This window comes from Rhinolophus hipposideros (assembly GCF_964194185.1).
Source record: "Rhinolophus hipposideros genome assembly, chromosome: 17".
Classification (NCBI taxonomy): Eukaryota; Metazoa; Chordata; class Mammalia; order Chiroptera; family Rhinolophidae; genus Rhinolophus; species Rhinolophus hipposideros.
The window spans coordinates 10,659,350-10,683,995 of NC_138063.1; the positions used below are offsets into that span (position 1 = coordinate 10,659,350).

General features: G+C 44.3%; 1 protein-coding gene across 2 annotated transcripts in view; it reads right to left on the bottom strand.

Annotated features, from left to right (window-relative positions):
- Positions 1-6,012: 6,012 nt before the first annotated feature.
- Positions 6,013-24,646, bottom strand: part of TNFRSF11A (TNF receptor superfamily member 11a) — a gene marked incomplete at both ends in the record, with an annotated part of 52,162 nt that continues 33,528 nt past the window's right edge. The window contains 4 exons of one of the 2 annotated variants that reach the window (XM_081078372.1): positions 6,013-8,601; positions 19,707-20,466; positions 21,774-21,826; positions 24,135-24,248. In XM_081078372.1, coding sequence (XP_080934498.1) covers positions 8,297-8,601; positions 19,707-20,466; positions 21,774-21,826; positions 24,135-24,248 — 1,232 coding nt within the window. The remainder of the gene's footprint in view (positions 8,602-19,706; positions 20,467-21,773; positions 21,827-24,134; positions 24,249-24,646) is intronic. The other variant, XM_081078373.1, reaches the window with a different exon arrangement.

Sequence of the window (24,646 nt, forward strand, 5' to 3'; positions counted from 1 at the left end):
GGTCCATACATGCATACAGTGGCTGAAATGGTGAGGTACGAGTCCAGACCCTGCCCTTTCTATCTGAGGGGTCCTTCCCAGGGAATTGGCTTTGACATGGAAGCAATATGCCCACTGGAACAAGAAGAACAAGAAGGGACAATTTTAGGAAAAGGCCAGATTCTAAAAAAGCAACTGTAGAAGGTGTAACTCCAGCAAGAAGATCTCACCACAGCACCTTCTCAGCCTGGGGGAAGGGGCAGAGTGGAAAAGGGATCAGCAACAGGAAAAGAGAGAGAAAAGGACACAGAATTAGGGAATGCAGAAAAGAGGTCAGGAAGCTGCAGAGAAATAGTGGAAGAGGATGGGGAGGGGCAGGCGGAGAGAAAGGAGTCCCAGGTTCTGACACATTCTTCTCATCAATGGCCCCTACTCCATGTCAAGGCCTCTCCCATCTACATTGCCCTCACTTTCTGATTGGCTTTTAAAAAGAGTTAATAATGCCTTGCCAGTCTATCTCACAGGGAAGAAATCAGACCCAGAGGAAGAAATGGTGGGAAATGCTGCAGTCAGAGAAAACAGCACGTGTAAAGGCCCTGAGGCAGGAGATGTGTGCAGAGAGAAGACCAGTACAGCTGGAATGGAGGCAAGTGGTATGAGACAAGCCTGGAGGGCTGAGGACCAGGTAGTCCATATGAAAGTCTTTGGTGTTTTAGCGGGAGGGATTGTGGTCAGATTCATGATGTCCAGATTCCTCTTTTCCCATCATCTGTCTATTTCTGGCACGGTGTGGTTTACCAGCTGCAAGTATAAATACAGCCACACCTCTTTTACTTTTCCTATTAGTTGCTGGAGCCCCCAGATGTCAAATTGCTCACAAGTGAAGTCTCCCCGCTCCAGGCATCCAAGAAACCCAATGTCTTACCCAGTCCAAAGGGAACACGTTCTCCTTCCAAATACCCGAGAGAGTATGAGCTAAGGCTAGTGAGCTCAGTCATATCCTGTCACAGCCTCTGGTCACTGCTAAGCACTGTCCCACATACAGATATCTGTCCACTGCTGAGGGGGCCAGGATTAAAATCAGACTTACTGCACTCACCCTCAGCCACTGTCAGAGGTGGCTGGGCCTGCAGGAATGTCCACCTGTCCATTCCCAACTCTTTATACTAACCCTTCATGTCAGGCCACCAGTCCAAGTGCCCCTTTTGGGACCTTTGGTGTCCTTTCTGCCAGGGGCCTCACTTAGTCTGTTCCTACTCCTTCCAGAAGCTCCCTGGGTTTGAACTTCTCAGAAGGCTGCTGGGCTGAATGCAGTCTTGCCTTCCTCATCCCCCAGCATGAGCTCTGCAAACAAGGGACAACTGTGGAGCACTTGTCAGAGCACCACAGATCCTGTTGTGCTCGGGGACCACCTGGCCTTACAGCATGTCCTCAACGACCTTTTCCAGGATGACAGCGTCTGTCCCAAGGCACCTGCTCGCTCCATCTCCAAATACAGAGATGATGGCATCTGGAGTTTGCGTTCATTTTCTCCCTCACCCACCACCTCATTCTTGTAATATGATGATTAATGTAGAAAACAATGAAATCAGGGAATATCAATACAGAAACATTCCATGTTTCCTCAACTAGTAGAAGACAGTTCCATCAGCAGGTTTATTTCACAAAATAACGTTTCCCATGGGTGAGCATGTCCCCCAGCAGCTGACGGCTCCATATAAAGACTTGTAAAACATGGCAGCCCCCGGAGCCCGCGGCGGTTCTGGTCCCACCATGAAAAGAGGTTTTAGTGCGGAGACACTGACTCTGACTACATGTTACTGGTGCCCAGCTCCTGAAACTTAATTTTTTAAAAATGAAAAATAGCAATGTCTTTATTTTTTAAAATAGTAGTAAACACTTACAGAATGCTCTAGAAGTTTAAATATGTATCTTTCCATGGCTTCTTTATCTTTGAACTAGAAAGGCCCTAACAACCTATGCATTTTTGTATCCAGAATGTATAAAGGACATTCGAAATGCAGTAAGAAAATAAACAACCAATTAAAAAAAATGGGCAAAAGATTTAAACACACACTTCACCAAGTAAGAGATAAAGATGGCCAAATAAGCATAGGAAAAGACGCTCAGTCATGCACTGCAAATTAAAGTGAGATACTACGCATCCCCATTAGAATGGCTAAAATTCACACAAACAAACAACTTACAATACCAAGTGCTGAGTAGGATGTGGAACAACTGGAATTCTCATTCGTTACTGATGGCGACGCAAAATGGCACAGCTACTTTGGAAAACAATTTTGCAGTTTCTTATAGACTTTATATGAAGTTTATCATATGACCCCACAATCTCACTCCCAAGAGAAATGAAAACACATGTCCACATGAGTTTTTATAGCAGCTTTATTTGTAATTGCCCCAAACCGGGAAGAATCCAAATGTTGGTGAATAGATGTGGTCCATCCTTACAAGGGAATACTACACCGTCATAAAAAGGAACGAACTACTGATGTATGCAACAACTTGGACGGATCTCAAGGGCATCAAGGTGGGAGAAGCCAAACTCAAATGACTACCGACTGAATGATTCCATTTATAGGACATTCTGGAAAAGGTGAAACTACAGGGACAGAGAGTAGATAGTGGTTGCCAGGATTGCAGGGAGGGGTTGGGGATTGCAGGAAGGGGACTGACCATAGATCAAAACAGGGGAACTTTTTGGGTGCTGAAAATAGTCTATCTCTTGTCTGTAGTGGTGGTGCTGACACAACAATACATTTTTGTCAAAACTTATAATAAAACTATGTACCTAAAAAGGGTGAATCTTACTGGATGTAAACCAGAAACTCAATAAAACTATGGAAAAAAACTGTTTCTTTTTCCACAGATATATTTAGAAAATGCTCTTTTAGAGCTTTAAGTACGCATTTTCTTTCCATGATTCCTTTGCCATTGAAATAAAAAGGCCATAAAAGCAAATAAATATGAAATTGCTTTTCCATTTTAGGGTAAGATGTTTTACTGCCTCTGCCTAAATTAAGGCAGCTCATAAGAGTCTCATCATCAGAATACAGTTTTTCTCGTGACTTTACTGTCTATGGAGACTTCTTTCTGGGGCTACACCTGCCCGTAAGAAATCAAGAATCTGGGTCACAATGAAGGCTTTTCCTGGGCTCCAGTCCCCCCCCATGTGGGTTTGGTCCTATAATGCCAACTCTTTCAAGCTGGTGGCCAATTTATTATCCTCCCCGATCTGGAAGAGACATTAGTGACACTGGGAGAAAAAACGAAACAAACCATGGACTTTCAACCTACATATCCTGTTATCCTCAATATCCCCAAATGTCAGGGGCTAGGAGAGGAAGCCCACCTGGGCCCATCCAATGGTGCTGTCCAGTTGAGACAGTATATTATGGCTTTGCATGGCATAAGCCCACTTCTCTCAGTGTGTGATGTCGGAAGGTGACAGCTTTGCATCAAACACTACAGTTTTGTCAATTGACCGTGGAAAAGGTGTTCCCCTCGGACCTAGTTTCAAAGAGTGGGAAGGTATGTGAGGTGGGTGGCAGAATTAGCTTATAGTTAGCGGTCTGACACAGGAAGGGAACATGATATCTGAGACCATGTCTGTGTCCAGGAATGGACAGGTGTAAGAGACAGAGGAGAGAAAGTGATGGATAACAGTTGAGTCTCTTCTACTGGTGTCTTCTGGGAACCCTACTGGTGCTCAGTTGTACCCGACCCCATTTAATCCTATAAACTGTTGTCTTTAGCTTACACATGTGGAAAATAAGGCTAAGAAGTGAAGCTGCCCAAGGTAAGGCTAAAGCGACCGGGCTGAAGTTTTGGCACCAGGTCTGACTGCAAACATTTTGCTTGTTCCATGACTTAGGGGAACAGAGGAACAGGACGAAGTTACTGGAAGGAACCTGGAATTGATCACTTTCACTTTCATGCTATTGGTAATCTTACTCTCCAATGAAGATTTTTTTGGGAAGTGTTCCTTACATGTCAGTTTTACTAAAGGGGAATGGAAAAAAGAGATGTTAGCTGAGCATGGGTTTTAATCTGGTTCAAGAGAACTGGGGAGTAGCAAGGTGGACACAGAGAGAGAAAATCAGACTCCCAAGTGTCAGGAGAAAGCATGGCGGACCGAGTCAGTCCGAAGTCACTGAGGCGTCGCTCCCCACTTGGAAATGGATGCAATGCTCCCCTTGAAAAACCTGGAGGACACAGGGCTGTGTGCCACGGGAGGCACGTCCTTAGTGGGGGCTGCCGCGAGAGGGGTGGTCCAGCCTTTCCAGCATCTGCGGCCTCCCTGCACCTCTGGGTTTGGCTTCAGTGACATCACCTGACGTGCTTGTGCTTGCTGTTGGCCCCGCCATAGCCCAATGTCAGGTCCCCACCTATTTTTGGCAAAGTTTCAAGGTAGTTTGTTCATGGCACAGCCCAGGGGACTCAGGAATTCCATGGATAACCCCTTCACAGCAGCCTCATTTGCTGCCCTAGAGCAGAGCAATGGCCACAGGTTTCCCCAGTCGTCTAGGACATGCCCAGGCTCCTGAGGACACTCCTGCGATCTTCATCTCCTTTCCCAGAGATACTTAGGGCCCAATGTCAAAAGCACTCAATACAAATGATGACTCGCCAACCAAATGTTGGTGCTTTGAACACTTTATCCCCTCTCCAAAAGAGGGCTGTACAATCATGCCCAGAGCACCCCACAGCTCCCTAGAGCAGATGGCCCTGGGGGCGTCAGGTGCCATCAGAGAATGTCAAACAGCAAACATGTCAAAATTATGCCTCTTTCACCAATGACTGCACCTTAGCCCAAGCTCATCCTCTTACCCAGTTCCTAACCCTAGTGTTTGCTGAATCAGCATTAATGGTGAACAGGTCTTTTTTCTATTTACGTAACAGGGTCCTCTACCCAAAGTATCTCATCAGTTGTCTCCATTTTACGAATATAGTCACTTTTCAATGATTGTGCCAGTGGAATGCAGCAGTACAGTAGAACCAGTTCCCAAATCATGTATATCTGGCTTTGGGAGGAATTTCGATACTTAAATATGAATGTGATGTGTCCCTGGTTGCAGAAATCTACCGTACTCTGCATGCCAGAGAAGGCACCACTGGAGGCTCGGCACCACTCCTGTCCTGCTCCCAGGCGCACAGCTCTTGCCTGCACCATTCTATTCTGAACAACGCCCCGTGGTCGGTAGAAGGGAAAGGCGCCACCATTCTTCCCCTCCTTGGGTCCACCTGTTACCCAATGTTACTCTGCAACTCTTCCCATCTAGAGGTGGGGGTCTGTTTCTCCACCTCTTGAATCTGGGCTGCCCTTATGTCTTGCTTTGGCCAACACAATGTGACAGTGTGTCAGTTTGAGCCTCAATCTCAAAAACCTTGCCACCACTATGAGAACAAGGCCAGACTAGACTGCTGGGAGGCTGAGGGACCATTCAGAGAGGGTTCAGTCTAACCCAGCCAACCCCCAGCCAGCCAGCATCCAGACTGCACATGGGTGAGCAAGCCCAGCTGGCCTCACCCAGGCCTGAAGAACCAACCAAGCTGAGCCAATCCACAGACTTAGGACAAATAAATGGTAGTTGTTTTAAGCCACTAAGTTTGGGGTAGTTTGTTACACAGCAAGAGCCTTCTCTCTACCATCATATGAAGGTTCAAGTACATCACATTGAAACTGCTCTTTAAGCTTACAGGTAGAGAGATTGATTCTTCGTTCTCCTGGTAGTGAAGTCAAATATAGGTAGGAACCAGTAGACTCCATTTCCCTTTCAATTCTTTCCCTGCATAACCAATGTATATTTTAAAGAATTTTCTTATAAGCTCTACAGCAGATATATCATCAAAACAAGCAAGACATGTTCTGTCCCAACTTTGCTGTCAAAGGTTCTACCAATAAGACCAATATAACCAACATTTAACACCACAGCACACTGTAGAAATCAGAAACAAGTCAGGTAACTATTTTACAAAGAGCCCTATTTAAGGAAACCATGAAAAAAATCTTTTCTGGTCAAATATACATTTAATAATCTCTTTATCACATTCCCTTCCCCAAACAATTTCTCATTATTGTCTTCATTTCATTCTGTTTAAATTTGTCACACACATATCTATAATACAGACACAGACTTATAATTGTTATACATTTCCCATCATTTGTCTTTGGGTCCATATAAAATTAGTAGGTATCAGCGTGGGAAAGAATACTACCTTTTTCTGAAAGTAGATTTTTATGTATTTGTTTAGCACCCTTTATTTAAGGAGCTTTATTTAACATTCATTGTAGTATCCTTCTGTTATCTCCAGGTAAGGAGAGTGTCAAAAATTATTATTAGTGCCTTTTTATAGGAAGAAAAACAAAAGCACAGAAAAGTAAAGTAGTATCAGTGAGGTGGTGACAGTCACAGTAGAAACTTGGGTTTTCAGCTCAGCATTTTATACTTTATGAACTATACTTTGTTTTATATATTCCATACCAAAAGGTATAATGGCTTCTTCCATTTTTATAACATCTCTCTTTGGATGGATGTTAACTAAAAGGGCAGAAGAGGCAGTAAATTCCCACCAACTGATCATCCTGGCAATGCATGTTATTTCTTGCAATTTTTTATGTCAGCTAAGGAGTCCCATAAGTTATAAAGCCACCCTCTGCTTCTCCATTAAAAATTACAATTGACTGCTACTATTCCAGCATTTCCAAGAGAACTGCAACCAGTAAGGAGAAACCAGTGACCAGCAGTCATTCCCTTCAGCTGGGCATTTGTGGTCTCACTAAAGTGTAGACACTGAGCATTACTAGCACGGCCACCAGATTTGCAAAATTAATTTTAGGTATTTTACCTTTTCTCTAGTATTTGAGGAGAACAAATGCTCACTGACGACAAATGATGGAACAATCCAGGTAACTCCTTTCCATCTGACTCATATCGTATGTTTCCTCACAAGAGGACTGATGCTAAGAGAAAAGCACTTTTTTGATAAATTTTCTTCAGTTTACAATCCGAGGACTTGGTTTGTAACTTAAATGCACTGGAAACGAGCTGGAATGTTTTCTTCTTCTACAAGGCTAAATTACAGATGCACAATTATTTTAGGAAGAAACTAGGGCCTCTTGCCTAAACACATTTATGCCATTCTTATCTAGAGAGAGAAAATGCATACTAACACTTCAACTTTATTCTTTCTTTCTTGGACCTTCCTGTCACCCTCTTTTCCCTCAGTGTGCAGGCTATTCCTGTGCCCTACTCATTTTCATCTTTTCCAGACAGACATGAAGAATAAGAAGGCCAAGCTGTAGCAACCTCCCTTTTTAGAGACTCGGTTACGAAAGGATCTGGTTGCCTCCGCTGGAGTGGTAAATCAATTCACCGCAGGGCTGAACATCTGCGGATGGTGTGGGAAGAAGGACATACACAGCAACTGAGTTCTGCCGTTATCCAAACGATGGACAAAAACGTAAAAACACTCCGAGAGGAAACGGGGGTTTCCCTCTTTCCTTCTTGTAGAAAAATGGGAACACAGAAAATTCTCAAAAACGAAAAGTCCCCCCATTTGTCCCCTGAGCCTCTCTCCAGGCTTCACATTTCTAGCTTTTCCCCCCAAAAGTGCTTAGTACAGACAACCCCCGCCCCCAGCCATCACCAAAACACAGGCACTTGTTTGTGAGAAGGGGTACAAAAGAAAATTCGTAAAGAAGACCAGCACCCTAAGGAGAATTCAAAAAAGTCCTTAAATAGTCAAAAAGGTCGGGGGCGGGGGGAGAGTATCAATAAAAATATTATGAGAGACAGTGACACACAAATACAGGGGGAAACAATAACAGATCCAAATAGAACAGGACCGTCGTACAAACAGATGTCATAAAGAGACGAACTACTGAAGCAAGGGTGATGGGAGGCGAGAGGGAAGGGAGAAAAATCATGGAAGGGAGTAAAAAGTGGAACCAAAGACAGCAACGTGTACCTGAGTGAGTCGTTGATATGTGACTGAATACCGGGAAGTGGTACGTTTTTTAAAAGTCCCCGATTCTAGGAAGAGCAGGATGGGCAGAGGCTGTGAGCAATGGGCCGCAGCCGTACCGCATGGAGGCGCCAGTGCAGGTGCCGCGCAGGCGCCGTCCGGCCCTCGCGCCCCGCCCCGCCCAGGCCCCGCCCCCCGCCCAGGCCCCGCCCCCCGCCAGGTGCAGGAAGCGCGTCGGGCCCCGCGTTCCGGCCCCAGGTGCAGTTGGCGGCCGGTCTGCTGGCCTCGCGGCTCCGGGGCGCGTCCCGCGCCGCAGGGGGTCCCCGCGCTCTCAGCGCTGCGCCCCGGGCGCACGGGCCTCGGCCTCCCCCTGCTCCTGCACCGGCCGCGAGGCCTTGTCCGGCTCGGGGACGCCGCACGTGTCCGGGAAGCGCGGCCCGAGGCCCGCGAAGGAGTCGCAGCGCGGCGGGCTCTCCTCCTGCACCGGGCGGCCCACCGGCTCCCCCGCGCCGCCGCCCGGGCCCGCCGGGCCCTCCTGGGAGTTCTGACTGACGTAGACCACGATGATGTCGCCCTTGAAATTCATCACCTGCCCGCTGGAAATAAACGTGGAGTTACTGTTTCCAGTCACATTTCCTACAGGGGAGAGGAAGAGAGAACACGCAGAGGGTGAGTCATGGAGTCGTGGCAAGAACCGGGTCTTGTGAGAGGAAAGTTTCCCAGTGAATCCAGGGCCGGTGGTGCTGGGACAGGCCTGCTGCGCATCGCGCGCGCCCAGTGGTGCTTTCATCCGCCCCCTTACCAGGAGGAGAGGGAAGGAAGAGAAAACGAGAGCAAGATGGAAGGGAGAAGACAAAAGAGAAGGCAGACGGTGGGCCACGCTCGGATTGTGTGTTTGCTGCACTGGACTCCGGGAATACCGGCAGGAGCACACCTGGACGGCAGACTGTACACAAGAGTCAGATGCTACAACAGGGTGTCTGGGGAGCAGGGGGCCGCGTGCGGTCCACATGCAGCAAACCGCCAATGACCAGCTATGGTCAAACCTATCAGGACCGGAAACTAGGCTGGAGGGAAGATTGCTGCTTGATAGGGGGACCCTGGAAGCCCCCTCAGCCCAACCTCCTGTGTGACCAGACTCACGACTGAGGCCTCCATCACGCGGGGCCTGTGGCCTCCCACCTTCCTTGGGGGTCCCTAAGAGCTCAGCCCTGGAGGGTCTTGCCCTCCCCTCCCCCATCAGTATTTAGTGGATGTTAATCAATTTCCTTAACTTTAAAAAAAACTCATTAAAAAAAAGATTCAGAAGACTAACAAAGAAAAGAAAAGAAAAGAAAAGAAAAGAAAAGAAAAGAAAAGAAAAAAGAAAAATCAGTCCTATAAATCACTCTGTCCTTCTGAACCCTGAGGGGTGTTTTGTCCCTAGGGGTTCTATTACCACTACTCTGTGGGTGACTAGATTTTAGCCAGTCTTTAACTAATGGGTCTTTTGAAAAACAAACAGGAGGTTCAACAAATGTTAGGAAAGCAGCTACCTCTTATTAATACTTCTATTTTAAAGACTGATGCTGTCGAAATATCCCAGGTGAAAATTGAAAATAAATGCCACAAACCAAGCAGATACAGAAATGTCCTCAACACTCAAGCATCACAAACAGAACCTTTTAGTCTGACCAGGGGAGGTGAACATCTAAATGGTTCCTCACTGTGAATTCTCTTGACATTTTCCTTCTCTATTGTGACAAAGCTTAAGTATAATTTATACCAATAAAATTGTTTCTGTCACCATGCCACATGAAGACATTTTGTCCAAAATTGGAAGGCATGTTGTGGATGGTCTGACTAAAATACCAACGGCATACAAGAAATTCCTTTGGGGATCCTTCTCTCCACCCACAAGGTACCTGCAGAGAATCCTGGATTGAGGCACAGCAGTCCATGAAAACAGGGATTTCAATTGTGAGCAACAAATCAAAAGTCACATGGGAAGATTTGTGACTCAGGAAAGAGCAGAAAAACTCATGCTATTTCTCCCTTAGGCAGTCATATGGGGTTTATTCCAAGATGAGTAGTGGGGGGGATTTATTTGCCTAATACCACCCCCCCACCCCGCCAAGCAACATAGGGGAGGCCAGCTAGTATTTCCATTCACTAACTAGCCAGATTGACCCACATTCACCATTCCCTCTAAAATACAGAAACAGGTGCTCATAACATACAGTGAACTCTAAGCTAGAGGTCTGCTCTCTAGTATCTCTGCCTTTCTGCTCCCACCAGTTACCAAGTTAGTTCTCAAGTCTGTTTGTACCAGTTGAACTCATGAGGAAATCTAATTAAAAGTGAGTGGCTAAACCCAAAAGAATGTATCAACAAACGGCTGAATTGGTGTAATGGTGTGGGCAAGACAACTGTTGAAAAGAGAAAAGAAAACAACAAAAAAACACATTAAAAGTCCAGAAGGATTTTGCACTCAGATTTGTTTTGCTAGTGTCTATAACTTCTCTTTCCACATTAAAGAAATAGAAACAGAATTAAGATGGCATAGTTAATGTAAAAAAAGGCTCAGAAAACTATAATCAGCCAATATACATGGCTCTATACTATTAATAAAAAAATCATCAGTGTGTGAATGTAAGCTGTGTGTTTTAAGTTAAAACAGATGTTGAAGATAGGAACTTCTAAATGACGTTTTTCGGGCAACTCAGCAACTAGTGATCAAAGGCGGATACAGGGCTTCTACTGTAGCAGCAGCAAAATGAGTGAGCAAGATAACAGAAGTCCTCTTGGTTGAGAGATCACTAGATAATTAACAGAAAAAGTCAAAGTGAGAAACCAAAAACAGTATGTATGTACCACAAACATTCTATTCTGATTTAAAATATAGCATGTTTAATTGGGGGGAATCACTAACCACCATACTGTACACCTGAAACTAATATAAAATAATATGGAATGTCAACTATAATTTTAAATATATATGTATATATGGTCACGGGATGTAAAGTACAGCATAGGGAAGATAGTCAATGGTACTGTAATAGCTATGTATGATGTCAGAGGAGTAGTAGACTTGAGGGGGGTTATCACTTTGTGAGGGGTATAAATGTCTAATCACTATGTTGTTTTGAACACCTGAAACTAATAAAAAATGTTAAAAAATAAAAATAAGTAAAATATAGCCTGTTTAATAAAATTAGTCATTTTAAGTTTCTTAGAAGTACAATGCTCTCAGTATAGTTCCTCTACTTTTTCATTATTACATCATTGACTGCTGGTTCTTCAGTGTAATGTGGAACTACACAGAGGACAGCCGTAGCCACTGTGTGATTGACGTACAGTTTTGAATTTAATCTCACCGCTTCTTCAGCCAGTTCATAGGGAGATTTATCTGTTTATGTCATGGTATATGTGATTTCTCCATTATTTAATTTTACTTTCTAACAAATCATCATCACGAATCTACTGTTGTTTACTTTCGTCTGTGTCCGAATCTTCAGTTTGTCTGAATTCAGTTAAAAAAACCATGTTGTTACCATCATCTTGCACATCGAGACTGCGTTAAATTTTTCACCTTAAGAATTGAATTTCATTGCATGCCATTGCCTCATGGCAAACAATATCTTTGATCGCTCCTATAGGATCTATATTCTTTTCTTTTTTAGCCCAAATGGAACGCAACCTCTTTTGCCTAAGGGAAATAGTTAAACATTTTAGAATCCTTTGAGTCATAGATTTGATCGAGAATATTACTTTTGGGGTGGGGGCCCTGTGAGGGGAGGACAAAAACAAGGCCTTTAAATTCCTGACCATTAGATGGAAAGGAAAGTTCCCCAGAAAGAGTAAGATTCTCAAACTATTATTCTTGACGTGTTTCTTTATCGAAGGTACAAAAACAACCTTTGATCAAGTCTAAGTCCATTTCACCCACGCTGACTTTTATGAGAGTAACTGGTACGATTACTTTAGTAAACTGGTACAAACTAAATTTCTTTAAAAAGTTCCGATTTGCTGGTAACAGTAAGTGACAGCAGAGCCATCTTCATGGGTGTGTGACCTGTGAGGTCACACGGGACCCTGTGCTGAGAAGGGCCCCCCACACTTGGTTTAACACTCTTCTCTCATATCTTGAAATTCTTACTCATTTTTGCACAAGGGGCCTCATATTTGCACTTTCCACTGGGCTCTGGAAACGATGTAGCCAGTCCCCAGGGGGGCTATGCAGGCAGCTCCTAGGGGTATTGCTCTGGGTCCCCCTCTCCCCACTGATGCTCTAATTTAGCATCACTCTTTTGGGAGGCGACATATTATAATTTGGACACGTTTCCATATTGCAGAATTTTACCCATCTGATTCTCTCTACTGATAAGGAACTAAATATCTGATAAAATACTGAGTTGCAGAAGCTCTCGACCTGTGCTCTTAAAATACGGATCCTATGATACGTTTCCCTGATGTTCAAGCCACCTATCTTTGCTGTAAAACTTTCAACACCAACTTTCTGACACAGAACTGAGGCCTGTTCCTTTGAGGAAAGGTCGGCTGTATCGATTATACCTTTAACGCTTTGCCAACAATCTCTCGTTTGGGTTTCTTTAAAGTGGAATGAGAACTAAGTCACTTGCCAAGCAGTCTATGTGCAGGATACTTTTAGAGCTTTAGCCCCTCTGTCCTTCACGGTTGTCTCACGCTCCTCAACCTCCACGGCAAACGTTTTCAGCAACTCCTTTTCTGAATTGTCCTGACATATGGAACAGTTTTCATGGAAACCATTCTCATGCTCATCCACCTCATTTTTTTTACCAGTTAATGTAACAGTTAGTGTTTTGAATCGCAACAGTATCTGTTCATACTCTCAGGATTGACTCTTTAGGAAGTATGGCCGGGTGGGAGCAGAAGGGCCTGGGTATTCTAGAGTGACCCATTGACCCATTAGTTGTGAGTAATCAGTGCGCTGTGGGCTTCAGTCAGCTTACTTTGCAGAAGGAAAAGAGAGTGTGAGCCAATCTATGGGTTAGACGGAGATACTGGACTGAGCAAATGCCCAGTACAGTCCTAACAGTAAGAGAAATGACACCTCAAGCCAGAATTCACCAAGTGCTTTTCCACGCGAGGCTGGCTGCACTGTAAGCACCAGCTCGTAGGTACTTTCATGTGATAGATTATTCCAGGTTTGCTGCTTTTTCCCACTCTCCTGACTGATGTTGCTTCAAGGATGAAAACGAATAGCCTTCTTTTTGCATGGCTTGTCATAACGCAACTCACCTGAAAGTAATCTAATGACGTCGATGTCATCCTGGCGTTTCTGTGTCTGAAGAGCAGAGTACAGGAAGGTGAGAAATGGGGGGGGGGCACAGAGTACAGGAAGAAGAGTGCAGGGGTCTGAAAGCTCTCTGGTCTTGTCCCAGCACAGCCCCCACTAGCCATGGAATTCGGGACAAACCACCTAAGAACTCTCCAGACCTCCGTCTGCTCATTTATGAAATGAGCACCAATTTTCAAGACTTGTAGCCTGGCAGGGTGCAGCTGGCATACAATCAATGTTAAATGACTGAATCAATGACTGCACGAACACCTGGGAGGATGGCATGAGGGTCAAATGAGACGATGGACCTGAAAATGCTTGGGAAAGAGCCAAGTCCTACTCACAGGTGCGATGATAGATAGCATCCCTGCTCCAGGATGTAGTGTTAGTGCTTGCGGAACCCCCAAGGAAGTGGAGCTTTGGGAAACATACTGAGCAGCGATGCTCTCTTTCCAGCCTCATCTTGTTGGAGCGTCTTAACATGTCCTGAAGACCGAAAGGGCACTTTCCTCTAGACGTCTAACCAATTTTTGTTTTCTTGCTGGCATAATCCATCATTCTGACTGTCTCTGGTTTGAACACTCATCTGTATAATTCTGCACTAAACCCCATGGTCTCATGTCTCATCATGCAAGTCAGCCGTGCATTGCAGCCGAATGTAGCCCGAGAATAGATGCAGGTTTAGAATGAACAACATCCTTATCCTGTCATATCCCTCCGTCCTGAATTGTCCTTGCTTAAAAGCAAGAATTCCTTAACATTGGCTGCCTACCTTTCAGAAAAGAAAGGTTGTACAGGGTCATGCAAGCTGACCTGAGAGGGCAAGATCCTGCGATGGCCCATCAGTAGGTCACTGCGTCAGAGAGCCGCATGACCGGTGGGTGCTGTGGGGCCTCTGGTTCAGTGTGGTTGCCATGGTTTCCGCAGTTGATGCATGCCCCCAAAGGGGTCACTCTTGCCATTGAGTGCCAAGGAAGTTCTGCTGTTAGGTGGGACCCCTCCCCTATTGGTAGCTGGTAAGGGGGGGGATATGAAAAAGAAAGGATGGTATGGATGAGGCTTATCCAAGGTGCTCTAAAAAGGCCTGAGGCATTTAGTCCATGAGCCTCTAGGAATACAAGCAAAGCAAGCACCCCTCACTCCCATCTTCCTTACTTTCCTCAGCTGCCTTTCTGACAGCTTTCCCCTGCAAGGCTGCCCCTGGCATTTATTTTAACTTTATTTCACTTGCAAAAAATGATAGCGTTGGAAGCATGTAAAAGAACGAGCTTTCCTCACAAAAAGAATCGGCAAGTGAAAACAGTAACTTCCTGAGGCAAGTGGCAGATGAGGGGACTCATAGGCCAAGGTAGCCATTACCCTTGTGTCCTTTCCCGTGGAACCTTCTGGGCTTGGCCAGGGCACTACCCCTTGCTCAGCTAGAGTAGCCAACGCTCCCAAGTCTGTGTCTGCCCGTGTTCTATGGTGCAGTGAAGATTCTCCAACACACAGTAAACAAATGAAATCACTCCACTGGTACTGATTGAAGGGGCGTGGTGCAGTGGTCCCAGCTACAGTGGCACGGTCAGATAACCAGGATGTCAAAACAGCCTTACTCATCTCTGAACACAAGGCGACTGAGAGAACTGTCTGAGGGCTACCCAAACATATGATGAAAGCCAGAACGACATGAGAATATTTAGTAAATTAGAAAATGTGAAGAGCTTCTCACATTTAAAATGGGTTCATCGGCTTCACATGAATATTTAATGTGACTAGTTAGAAACATTTTCAGGTAACTGGAGAGAGTTAGAAATTGCGTTTAAGTCAACAGAAACAATGACCAAATGAAGTGGCCCATCGTGATCAGAGACTTTGCTAAGTCCCTGCTGTACTCGGCGGCTCCATGAAATTTCTATTTCTCGGGCAGACAGAAGCAGCTTTGTTCAAAGAACACAATCCCCAACAGAATTTTATACGTTCAAGCAAGGTAAGGCACACTCTTCAAAAGCTTATTATGTTGTTTAAAAGGCACAACGTCTGAATATTAAATCACAAGAACTATATATATAGCAAATGACACCACCCAATTGTCATGCAGATATTCTTCCAAGGAAGAGAACTAAAAATACATACAAATATACTCACACTCCCCAGACTACATTGGGTGTTTTTGGAATTTCTTAAAAACTGATTTTATATTTAACCCATATGAGTCTCATGTGATTTTTCTTTTTATGGAAATGCAAACTCTGTTTTAGGCATTTGGAAGAAACGGGGTCTATGATGATAAGACAAAGGAAGCAGTATTTAATAGTTCCATTCTGAATCATGCTTGAAAATTACTAAGATTGGCTTATGAATGAAACTCTTCAGAAATGAGCCCCATTAGAACAGAGAGAAGGTGAGCAGAACTAAATGAAACAAAGTAGACAGTGAATGGATTTTTCATGTATTTTGAAATAATGCATTGACTTAGCATCAATGAATGCTGAATATTACTTCCAAATAACCACATTATAAAATATTTTTAACTGACAGAGTCAATGAGCTAATGCCCGACCATCCAATAGTTAGCTAAAAGTGAAGCACAAGTTAGTGGATGGCATTTCAACAGGAAAGAGAAGAAAGTTAGAAACAGAGGACTGTCTATTGCTTGGAGGAGAGGAGAAAAAGGGAAGAAAATTGGGGTAGGAAAATCTTTATCTGTCCTTTCAGGATGGAAATGGATGGTCAAGATTAGTCACTTCAAAAGAGGATGGGACCCAGGGATGGGAGACTGAGGGTGGGGGAGAGAAGGGGGTCAGGGAGTGCCCTTCACCCTCCAGCGTCCTTGGCTGCTAGGTATCTGCCTTGGCGATCTGTGCCACCTGGGTGGGACAGCTCACCTTTGCTTCTGTCATCTCTGCCTCCTCTGCCCAGGACACCTAGGTCTGCCCAGGACAGCCAATGGCTGTCGTTCCATCCCGAGCTTGCCCCCCTTGCCCTCATCCCCAGAACAGACTGAGGAAGTGGGAGGCTGAACGTGAGCTAGGGAGCAAATGGGGAGCGCCGGTTCCTGTTCCTCTACTTACTGATGACTGGGTGAATGGATGGATGGATGGGTGGATAGGTGGATGGGTGGATGAAAGAATGAATGAATGAGCTTATAAACACCTATTCTCTTAATATACTGTGACTAAGCCTCCTTTGGAAGAGACTAGAAAGATTGGGTGTGGTGAAGGTCACGGGAATTCCTAGGATTGCTACAACTGCCTAGAGACGGGTTATTATAAAGGTGTGAGTGAGTCAGGCTCAGGGAGAAAGACTCCAACACGAATGGTGACGAGCTGCCAAGGGCACAGAAGGGGAGAGCGGCCACAAGGCAGCATACCTGCCACCGCTGGTTTAGGAAGCAGCATGTGAGCTGGGACTCGAAGGACAGGAAGAACTGGGCACTCTGGAAAAGGAGACAATGTGGACACAGGATGACTCACACTAAGAGAAGCACATGACAGTGCAAAAGTAGGAAAGTGTTAGGTCCCGTTCAAAGGGGCTGACAACGCCCAAAACTTAGACGGCTGAGTGGGTGAAGAGGAGCACCAGGCGACACGTTAGGGAGAGGCGGGCAGCGGAAGGCCTTGCCCTCTCAAAATTATTGATTCTTTTCGTGTTGTCCATTCCCTGACCTCAGTCCCTACTTGTTTTCCAAGCTTTTCCAAGTCTCCCTGGGTCAGTGGACCCTCAACGAAGTTTTGATAGGAAAACAAATATGTAGCTGGTTTTCATTAAGAATCACTATGGGACCCGTAAATAAACAAATCTCTCCAGCTCAGAAGTGGCTGATCCAACCATGTGATTTCAGGAGCGAAAAGCAAGTCACTGGCCAACTACAGAAACTTTAATTATAAGCAGCTGTTTTTTTTCTTTGACATGAAATGCTTTTGTAGACATAGTGAGAATTCTCTAAATGCCAAGCGAAAGGGCTTGCACCAAGGTAACCACCATTATGATATCAGGATAATAATGTACGATGTAAAAGTTAAGACACGGTTATGTCAAACATAACCAAAAGTATGTTTTCCCCCTTCACTGGTCTTTGCTAATAATTCTCACTATTGTTTAAGAGTTATAACGTTGCTAAAATAGCCTTACAGTGGATATTATTTTTAAAGTATTGACTTGTGGAGCTGTTTGAAGGGCTATCACTCTCTTCAAAAGGATGCTGGGTGCAAAGAAGGTACTCTTTTCTACTGAGGAAGTGCCCAATTATTGTCATTTCTCTAGAAACCACTTGGTTTGGTTGTTAAGTTTTTTAAACACCCACATACAAAATCCAATGCCCAATAAAAAAGGCCATTTCCTTCAAGTCCCAAGAACACAACAGCTTTTAGGAGATCAACTAAGATTAGGTCCCCCACTTATCTTTCACCCAAGCTCCAATCTCTTTCACATATTTTATAGATCATAAATTATGACAATTTTTTTTAAAAAAAGCAATAATGAGAAAGTGCTATTTTGATGAGAAACCAGAAGGCCTGTTCATGTAGAAGTAATTATGGAGAGAACAGCACAGCCTCAAAAACCAGTCTGGCAACTGCTTCTCAGGAGAAGACGACTTCGGCCCACTTGCTGGCATGGCAGGCAGACATGCTACGGATGTTTTGCCTGGCTAAGCACCAGACAAGACACAAATGGCAATATAAACTCTTTGCAAATTAACACCACTTACTTGATGACACATTTTTTTTTTTAAATTTCCTTCCCTCTATGCTTAGATGTTTAGTGCTGTAGAAATAAATGATAATGAAAAACAGACTAGGGCGCTGTTTTAAATCTTTACGGGAGGGCACAGATCTGGTTTTTGGTTTCATGACACTAAGAAAAAGGGTATCTCCTTAAATGTGGGCAACACTGTTCTTTCAAGAACTGCTGATGATTTGTACACAGTGACGAACGTCACCTTCCTGGTGTCACCAACTGAAAAACCAGTCTGCCCACGGCAGTGTTACCAAGATATGGCCCCTGAGCGTGTACTTTCCCACTCCCCTCAGCACCAAAAAACTAGTGTTCTGCACGTCTCTACAATCAACAGGGAGGAAATTAACCACTAAAAAGAAACCACACAATACAGCTAACCCTTTAATCATGGAAATTCCTTAAAAAACGTTGAGGTCTTCTGAAGGAAAACACATCAGTTCTTTGAACAATATCCTCAAACGTATGGATATTGAATTGATATTATGGAATTCACACATCAGTGAATTTGTGTAGCTGCAGCAAAACCACAAAACTTCGAAAACAGACTGAAGTACTTTGTTCTACCAAATTAGCCAGGAGCCATCGTCAGCAGAAAGCACAGTGTCTCTGTGTTGAGGGCAGGGCTCTAGCTACTTGGGTTATAAAGTAATTCCAAATGAGCTGCCAGCACCATTTGCCGTCTAAACAAAGGCGCAGGCAAGAAGAAGTGAAGCATCCCAGGAGAAAGGTGGTCCAGGAACGGGCCTTTGTTTGGAGGGGGAGAGGGTTCTGCTCAGCCCCTTGAATAGTATATATCCATACATTCCTCTTTCTGGAGGGACTATCGATAGCTTTCAGATTTTCAGAGATCCCTGGTCTCCCAACTACCCAGCGCGCACACACACACACACACACACACACACACACACACACACAATAATCTCCACAGCCGGAGGAAGCCCTTATCATCAGTGGCACAGTTCCTTATAACTCGTAATAAAATAGAGGGCATTTCACCCTCCCCGTAAAAAGTTTTAATATTATCATTGATGGGCTATTCATGCTCAAGCAGTGGTGCGGGGATAAATCCCCATAATGATTTTAAGTTGTAACATTATCCCCCCGGTTCCATAAATGTATCATATGCAGTAGTTACAGCGGGGGCTTCTCATATAAAGCATTATAGGACACTTGACGGCATCATTAATTTGGTATAGAACCAACAAGCTACTCTCAATAAATTAGTGAAGGCCTAATGAAGCAGTTTTGTTTGTTCTTTTGAAATTTAAAAGAGCTTTTTCAGGGGGAGACGGGGCAGTGATTTGAGGCCTAGGTTGCTTTAAAAGAAACAAACCCCAGAAATTTGAGGGGATACCTGGCTAATGCCACCTAATCCTGAGCTCAGTGCTGACTTTGTCTTCAGGGGTCAACGCTGGAATTTGAGGTCCAATCCCATCACAGAGAAGCCTGAACTGGCAAAAGGGACAGAGGACATAGAAATGAAGAGACAGCCCCAGGGGTAGAGGATAAAGTCGCAGCGCAGTGGGCATAATCCACAAACCCAACTTGCAGGCTGAATTAAACCCAACCTGTAAAGAGTGTGGCAGGAGAAAATGTGCACACTGAGTCTTTCCTATGTTAGCTTCTCTTTTCCCTAAGTGGTCTGTGACACTTGCCCCCAAACACTGCACCACAAATAGGCCTTTTTTTTCAGAAGGGACAGTCCAGGGGAGTCACTTACCAGATGCAGGTGGCTGGTCACTGGAGGGGCTTCCAGACCCAGGACCTCCCCTGCTGGAGCTGGGAGGCCTTATGTCAGCCCCGTCCACAGGCTGGCCTCCATCCTCTGCCCCATCAGCTGCTTCTTCGGGCGGGAGGCCCATGCCGTAGGCACACTGGGGCAAGGGTCCACTTTCCGAGGAACCCATAAGGAGCTCTCGGTCCTCCCCTGGAGGGTTCCCACAGCCTGTGCAGGAGGCTGCCCAGTGGGGGCCACTGCTGCCCTCCACTTCTTTTTGCAAGTACTTTTCCGAGGACGTGGGGATCCAGTCAGTCCTGCACAGGGGCTCGACCAAGTTATAGCATTTGGAATCCGCCAGGCTCTCTGTCCCAGTGAAGCACTGGCTTAAACTGTCATTCTCCCCCACCTCCAGGGGCTCAGGGAAAGGGGGTGTGGAAGTGCTTCCAGGCTGAGCAAAGAAGAGTAAAGAGTTCGGGGTCTGGGAGGGCCTGTCCACATACTCGTCTTCCATGGGAATCTGCTTGAAGGGGTCCCCCTCGATCTCGCTGACCCAGGTAAGCATCCTGGCATCTTCTCGCTGAGCACAGGGACCACCACTGGCACATGCACCCCCACAGACACCACCACCATCTGGGCAGCACATATCTTCAGAAAACATCTTCTCTTCCAGAGTCAGCAGTAAGACACCGTCGCAAATGTCACGCTGACTAGAGGCTTCCACATGACTGCTGCTGAAATTGTTGCCCGAGGGTTCCTGCTGCTTGAAATTCAGAAGGCAGACGCATTAATACTCAGCTATTAAAACACGGTTCTGGTAAACACTGCTACACATGGCGCTTATAGTCATTCTTCCCACCATAACAAGTACCAATGCAACACTCACAATGGCACTTGGCGTTCTTTAAAATTACAGGGTAGGGGAGTTCCCTAAGATGGACTACAACCAGAAACGGATGAACCTAACTCCATTTCAAATGAGTTGCGTATCCACACTAAAGCAAGGGGAAGCGCCAACCCACATAGCTTTAGAACACCGAACTGTGAGTGTATATTCTCAATCCAAATTAAAAAAAACAAACCAACCAACCTCGAAACAAATATTGAACTCCAGTTAGTAGTTTTGTTTCTTGCTGTGGTATGTTTTAGTAATTCTGAAACTACTTTCTATGTATTCTGGAATTGAGCAAATGAGTAAATACATTGAGAGAATAGGAGGCAGGTTTCATAGGGCTGGACAAAAGACAATTCAAATATGAAACAGGAAAAGACTAGAACGTGGTGTTGGGATTGGAATTGAAGGAATAAGTATGAGCTCATAGTTTAAAATTTATATACTCTTATACCTAAGAGGATAGGTGTAAAGGACACGATGGGATAATTAATGAAATTTTATTATCAACTTTGGATTGGATAATAGTATTGTACTACTATAATATTTCTTGATTTTGATAAGTGAACTATGGTTATATACGAGAATGTCCTTGTTCTTAAAGAAAATCACACTGAGGTAGGAGTACAATGTTTGCCATTAATTCTAAAATGGCTCAAGAAAAATAAAATACATATGCATATATGCACACACATTGAGAAAGCAAATAATAAAGCAATGTGATAAAGGGGAAACAATTGTTGGGCCTGAGAATATAGTACGCAGAAGATCTTTGTACTAGTCTCACTGCTTTTCTATAATTTTGAAATTATACCAAAATTGAAAGTTACCAAAATAACTACAATGTAAAGGAAAACGAAAGCTCTTTCCTTCTAAGAGTCTGTACTAAGCAATCAAGATTGGCACTAAAAAAGAAATAATATAATTAATATATGTCCACAGAGATGACAGAAATGGAATAAAATACAAAGAAAGCAGCATTTAGGATGAGTGCTGACCTGGGCGTTGGGGAATAGTCTATAGGGATCAATTCCGGGATTTGGGGTTCCGTCCCGTCAAAGAAGTACCCCGTACACAATGAGTCTCAATAGCTGACTCATAATTATATCTGACTAATAACTATATCAGCCTAATTGTTCAAAGTACTTCAAGCAGGCACTTCAGACGTTTCAATTTACCTTATTTCCACCTAGGCGGCCGCACGCCTCGTTGACCCAGTGCCACAAATTAGCTAGAAAAACAAAGCAAGGATAAGGGCTTCGTATTATTATGATTTCCCATTTTTAATCCAGTATCACCGACCACTATGTCAGTTCAATATTATCTTTAAACATAATCCTCTGCAGGCCTTTCAGGGAAGAGTTCCTGAGAATGAAAACATTCAGAAGATAACGGAGCAACTAAAAGACTGTGAAGGCATCTTAGCAAAAATAGACCTCTCTGATCCGTGTAAAGGAAAATGCTCCTTTTCCCACAAATGTGTCCTGAGTACCTACGAGCATGTCTGAGGGCTGTCAGAGCTGCTGATAGGACGACAGGCATTTTCATTCCTTTAGCAATTTTTCTTTGGCTCCAAGGGTCTAGGCTGGGCATTGTAGGGGAACGAAGGCTGACTTTCCGGTAAACTAGCTCAAATCTATGTGCACTGAAAATCAAGTGCATCCCAGAGGCCACGTCAGACCCCACTGAGACCCAGGGGGCCCCAGATCCCTTTCTACTATGCTGCTTCTCAGAAGAAAGAAAAATATGTCTATGGTATATACAAAGTATAACTCCATTAACTTTTTAAAATAGAACTAATGAAACTTAAAGAAGTGAAATCCATGAGTTAAAAAAAAAAATCTATAAATTTATATTGTCTTTGCTAAGGAGAAGGAGTAAATTCCTTAGCAAGGCCTACTGGACTGCGTCATCTGACCATGCCATCCTCTCCAGTTTTATCTCCCATGGTTACCTCTTTCTGCTCCAACTGCGCTAACCTTCCTTCAATCCCCTAAACTCAGCCTGCTCCCTCCATCACAAAATTATCTCTGTACGGAATGCTCCGGAGTCTCCTTCACTGCCCTGAGGCTAGTTAATTCCAGTATGTCTTTCGGAACCCAGCTCCCCTGTCTCCTTCTGTGGGAGGCCCTGGCCGACCCCAAGGCTGGGCAGACACACCTGTCCTCTGCTCACCTGCAGCTGTGCACCTTCCTCTCGGCACTCAGCCTCACTCTGTGGGCCTGACACTTGCCTTGCCTTGCCCCCTGGGACACTTCTTCCATGGGGGCACTCACCGCCTTGCGTTGCCCAGTATTAAGACCCAGTGCCACTGGTGGTCAGTAAGCACATGTTGTATGAAGGGATGAAGAGAAAGCTAACAGTCATAAATCCGATTCACTAACTGCCAGGCCCATGGTCCTCACTGACAAGACGGCAGTGATGATTACAGAGTCAAAAACTAAAGAACAAACAGTGCAAGTCTGTTTATTTCATACAAACATGACTATACGAGCAATCTGCACCATCTGAAAATGCATTATTCAAATCCCCAGTTAAAATGATCTCAGTTGCTTTAAATAAAAATACTCAATAACGAATAGACTTTAAAAAATTGCTTTAACATTGCTCTCTGCTTAACACACTGGCCTCTACAATCACCATCTTCCCTCTTTAATTGTTTCATTGCCCAGAGTTACATGAGATAATGTAACATTAATAGAAGTAGCAAGATACGCAGGGTTTCCTGAAGCCCATAGATGTGATGCAGGAGAACTGACTGAATCCCAGCAAAGCAGAGGTGGACGAGATAAACAAGTGAGCAACTGAAAATGGAAGAAGATTCAGTGGGACAACAGAGAATTCTCAAAAGAGAATGAAGTGACTATCAAAACATTAAGACCTATCTTTAGGAAACTGAATGAAGCCTTGCATCGTTTCTTAAAAATTATACCTTTTTAGCTTTACAGTATAAAAGTAAAACATGATGTGATATAAAAAGACCCTATGAAACAATTTTTTGTGCAAAAATTATTTGCAACAAACAAGATAACACCTGATTATTCATTCTCAAAATGAGCACCTAAATTTTACTGAACGTAAGATAACTTGTTTTCACAATTTTGGATTCATATTTCAAGGTAACACCCCAATCAAAACTTTCCCTCTACCATGGACCTGAACATATTGTCTCTGTTTTTACCAGACACATTAAAAATGTTTGTATTCTAGGATAAATGCAACCGGTGTACATCTGACACGGCATAATCTACACAACATAAACACATCGTTTAGGAGTCACCGGTTTCCTGACCCCAGAATATTTTTGTTAGCTTATACAGAAGTCGGCACAGTTGGCTTTGTTTGTTTTACCAGAGAACAATGAATTAGGTATCAAGGGTGTTTCACCTTAGTTGAAGCACAACCACCTCAAGGCACTTATTTTAAGCAGATGTCCAGAGATAGTTGGTGGGTATTACACGCTTCTTCCAAAGTCTGTAACTAGAAATGTGTCTATTTTCTTGAAGATTCATTTGCAAAACCCACCATAGACATCATACCTGTTAGTGTTTTCCCTTTTTTCCTATAGTAAACACCAAGGATGACAGCAGCAACTAATGCCACAGATATGAAGAGAAGCAGGATAATCAGACTGGGCAAATAAATCTGGGGCTCTATATTGGAAGAAAATGAGAAAAACAGTATTAAAGGTTGTTTAACTTTAGTCTCTAAATTTGCAGACCAAACCCTTGAACTCAAACCCCCAAATCAAGCAAGCCGGGATGGAGATGTACCAAGGTCCTCGACCCTGACTGTAGGTTTGTCACAGAGGGCTTCCCCCTGAAGGGGCGAGTCCACAACACGGCCCAGGCCTGCTGTCTGGCATGACCCTGAGTGAGGCGAGCCCAGGACCATCTTGAAATGATTCTACTTTCCAACAGCTCAAGTCATGTTTACCATGCCCTCAGTGCCATCTTTGCTTACCTACAGAACACCTCAGTCTCTCTAGGTGGATGGCTTCTGAGGCAAAAGGAAACCCCTTATCACACGTCTTTCCAAATAACGACATGGT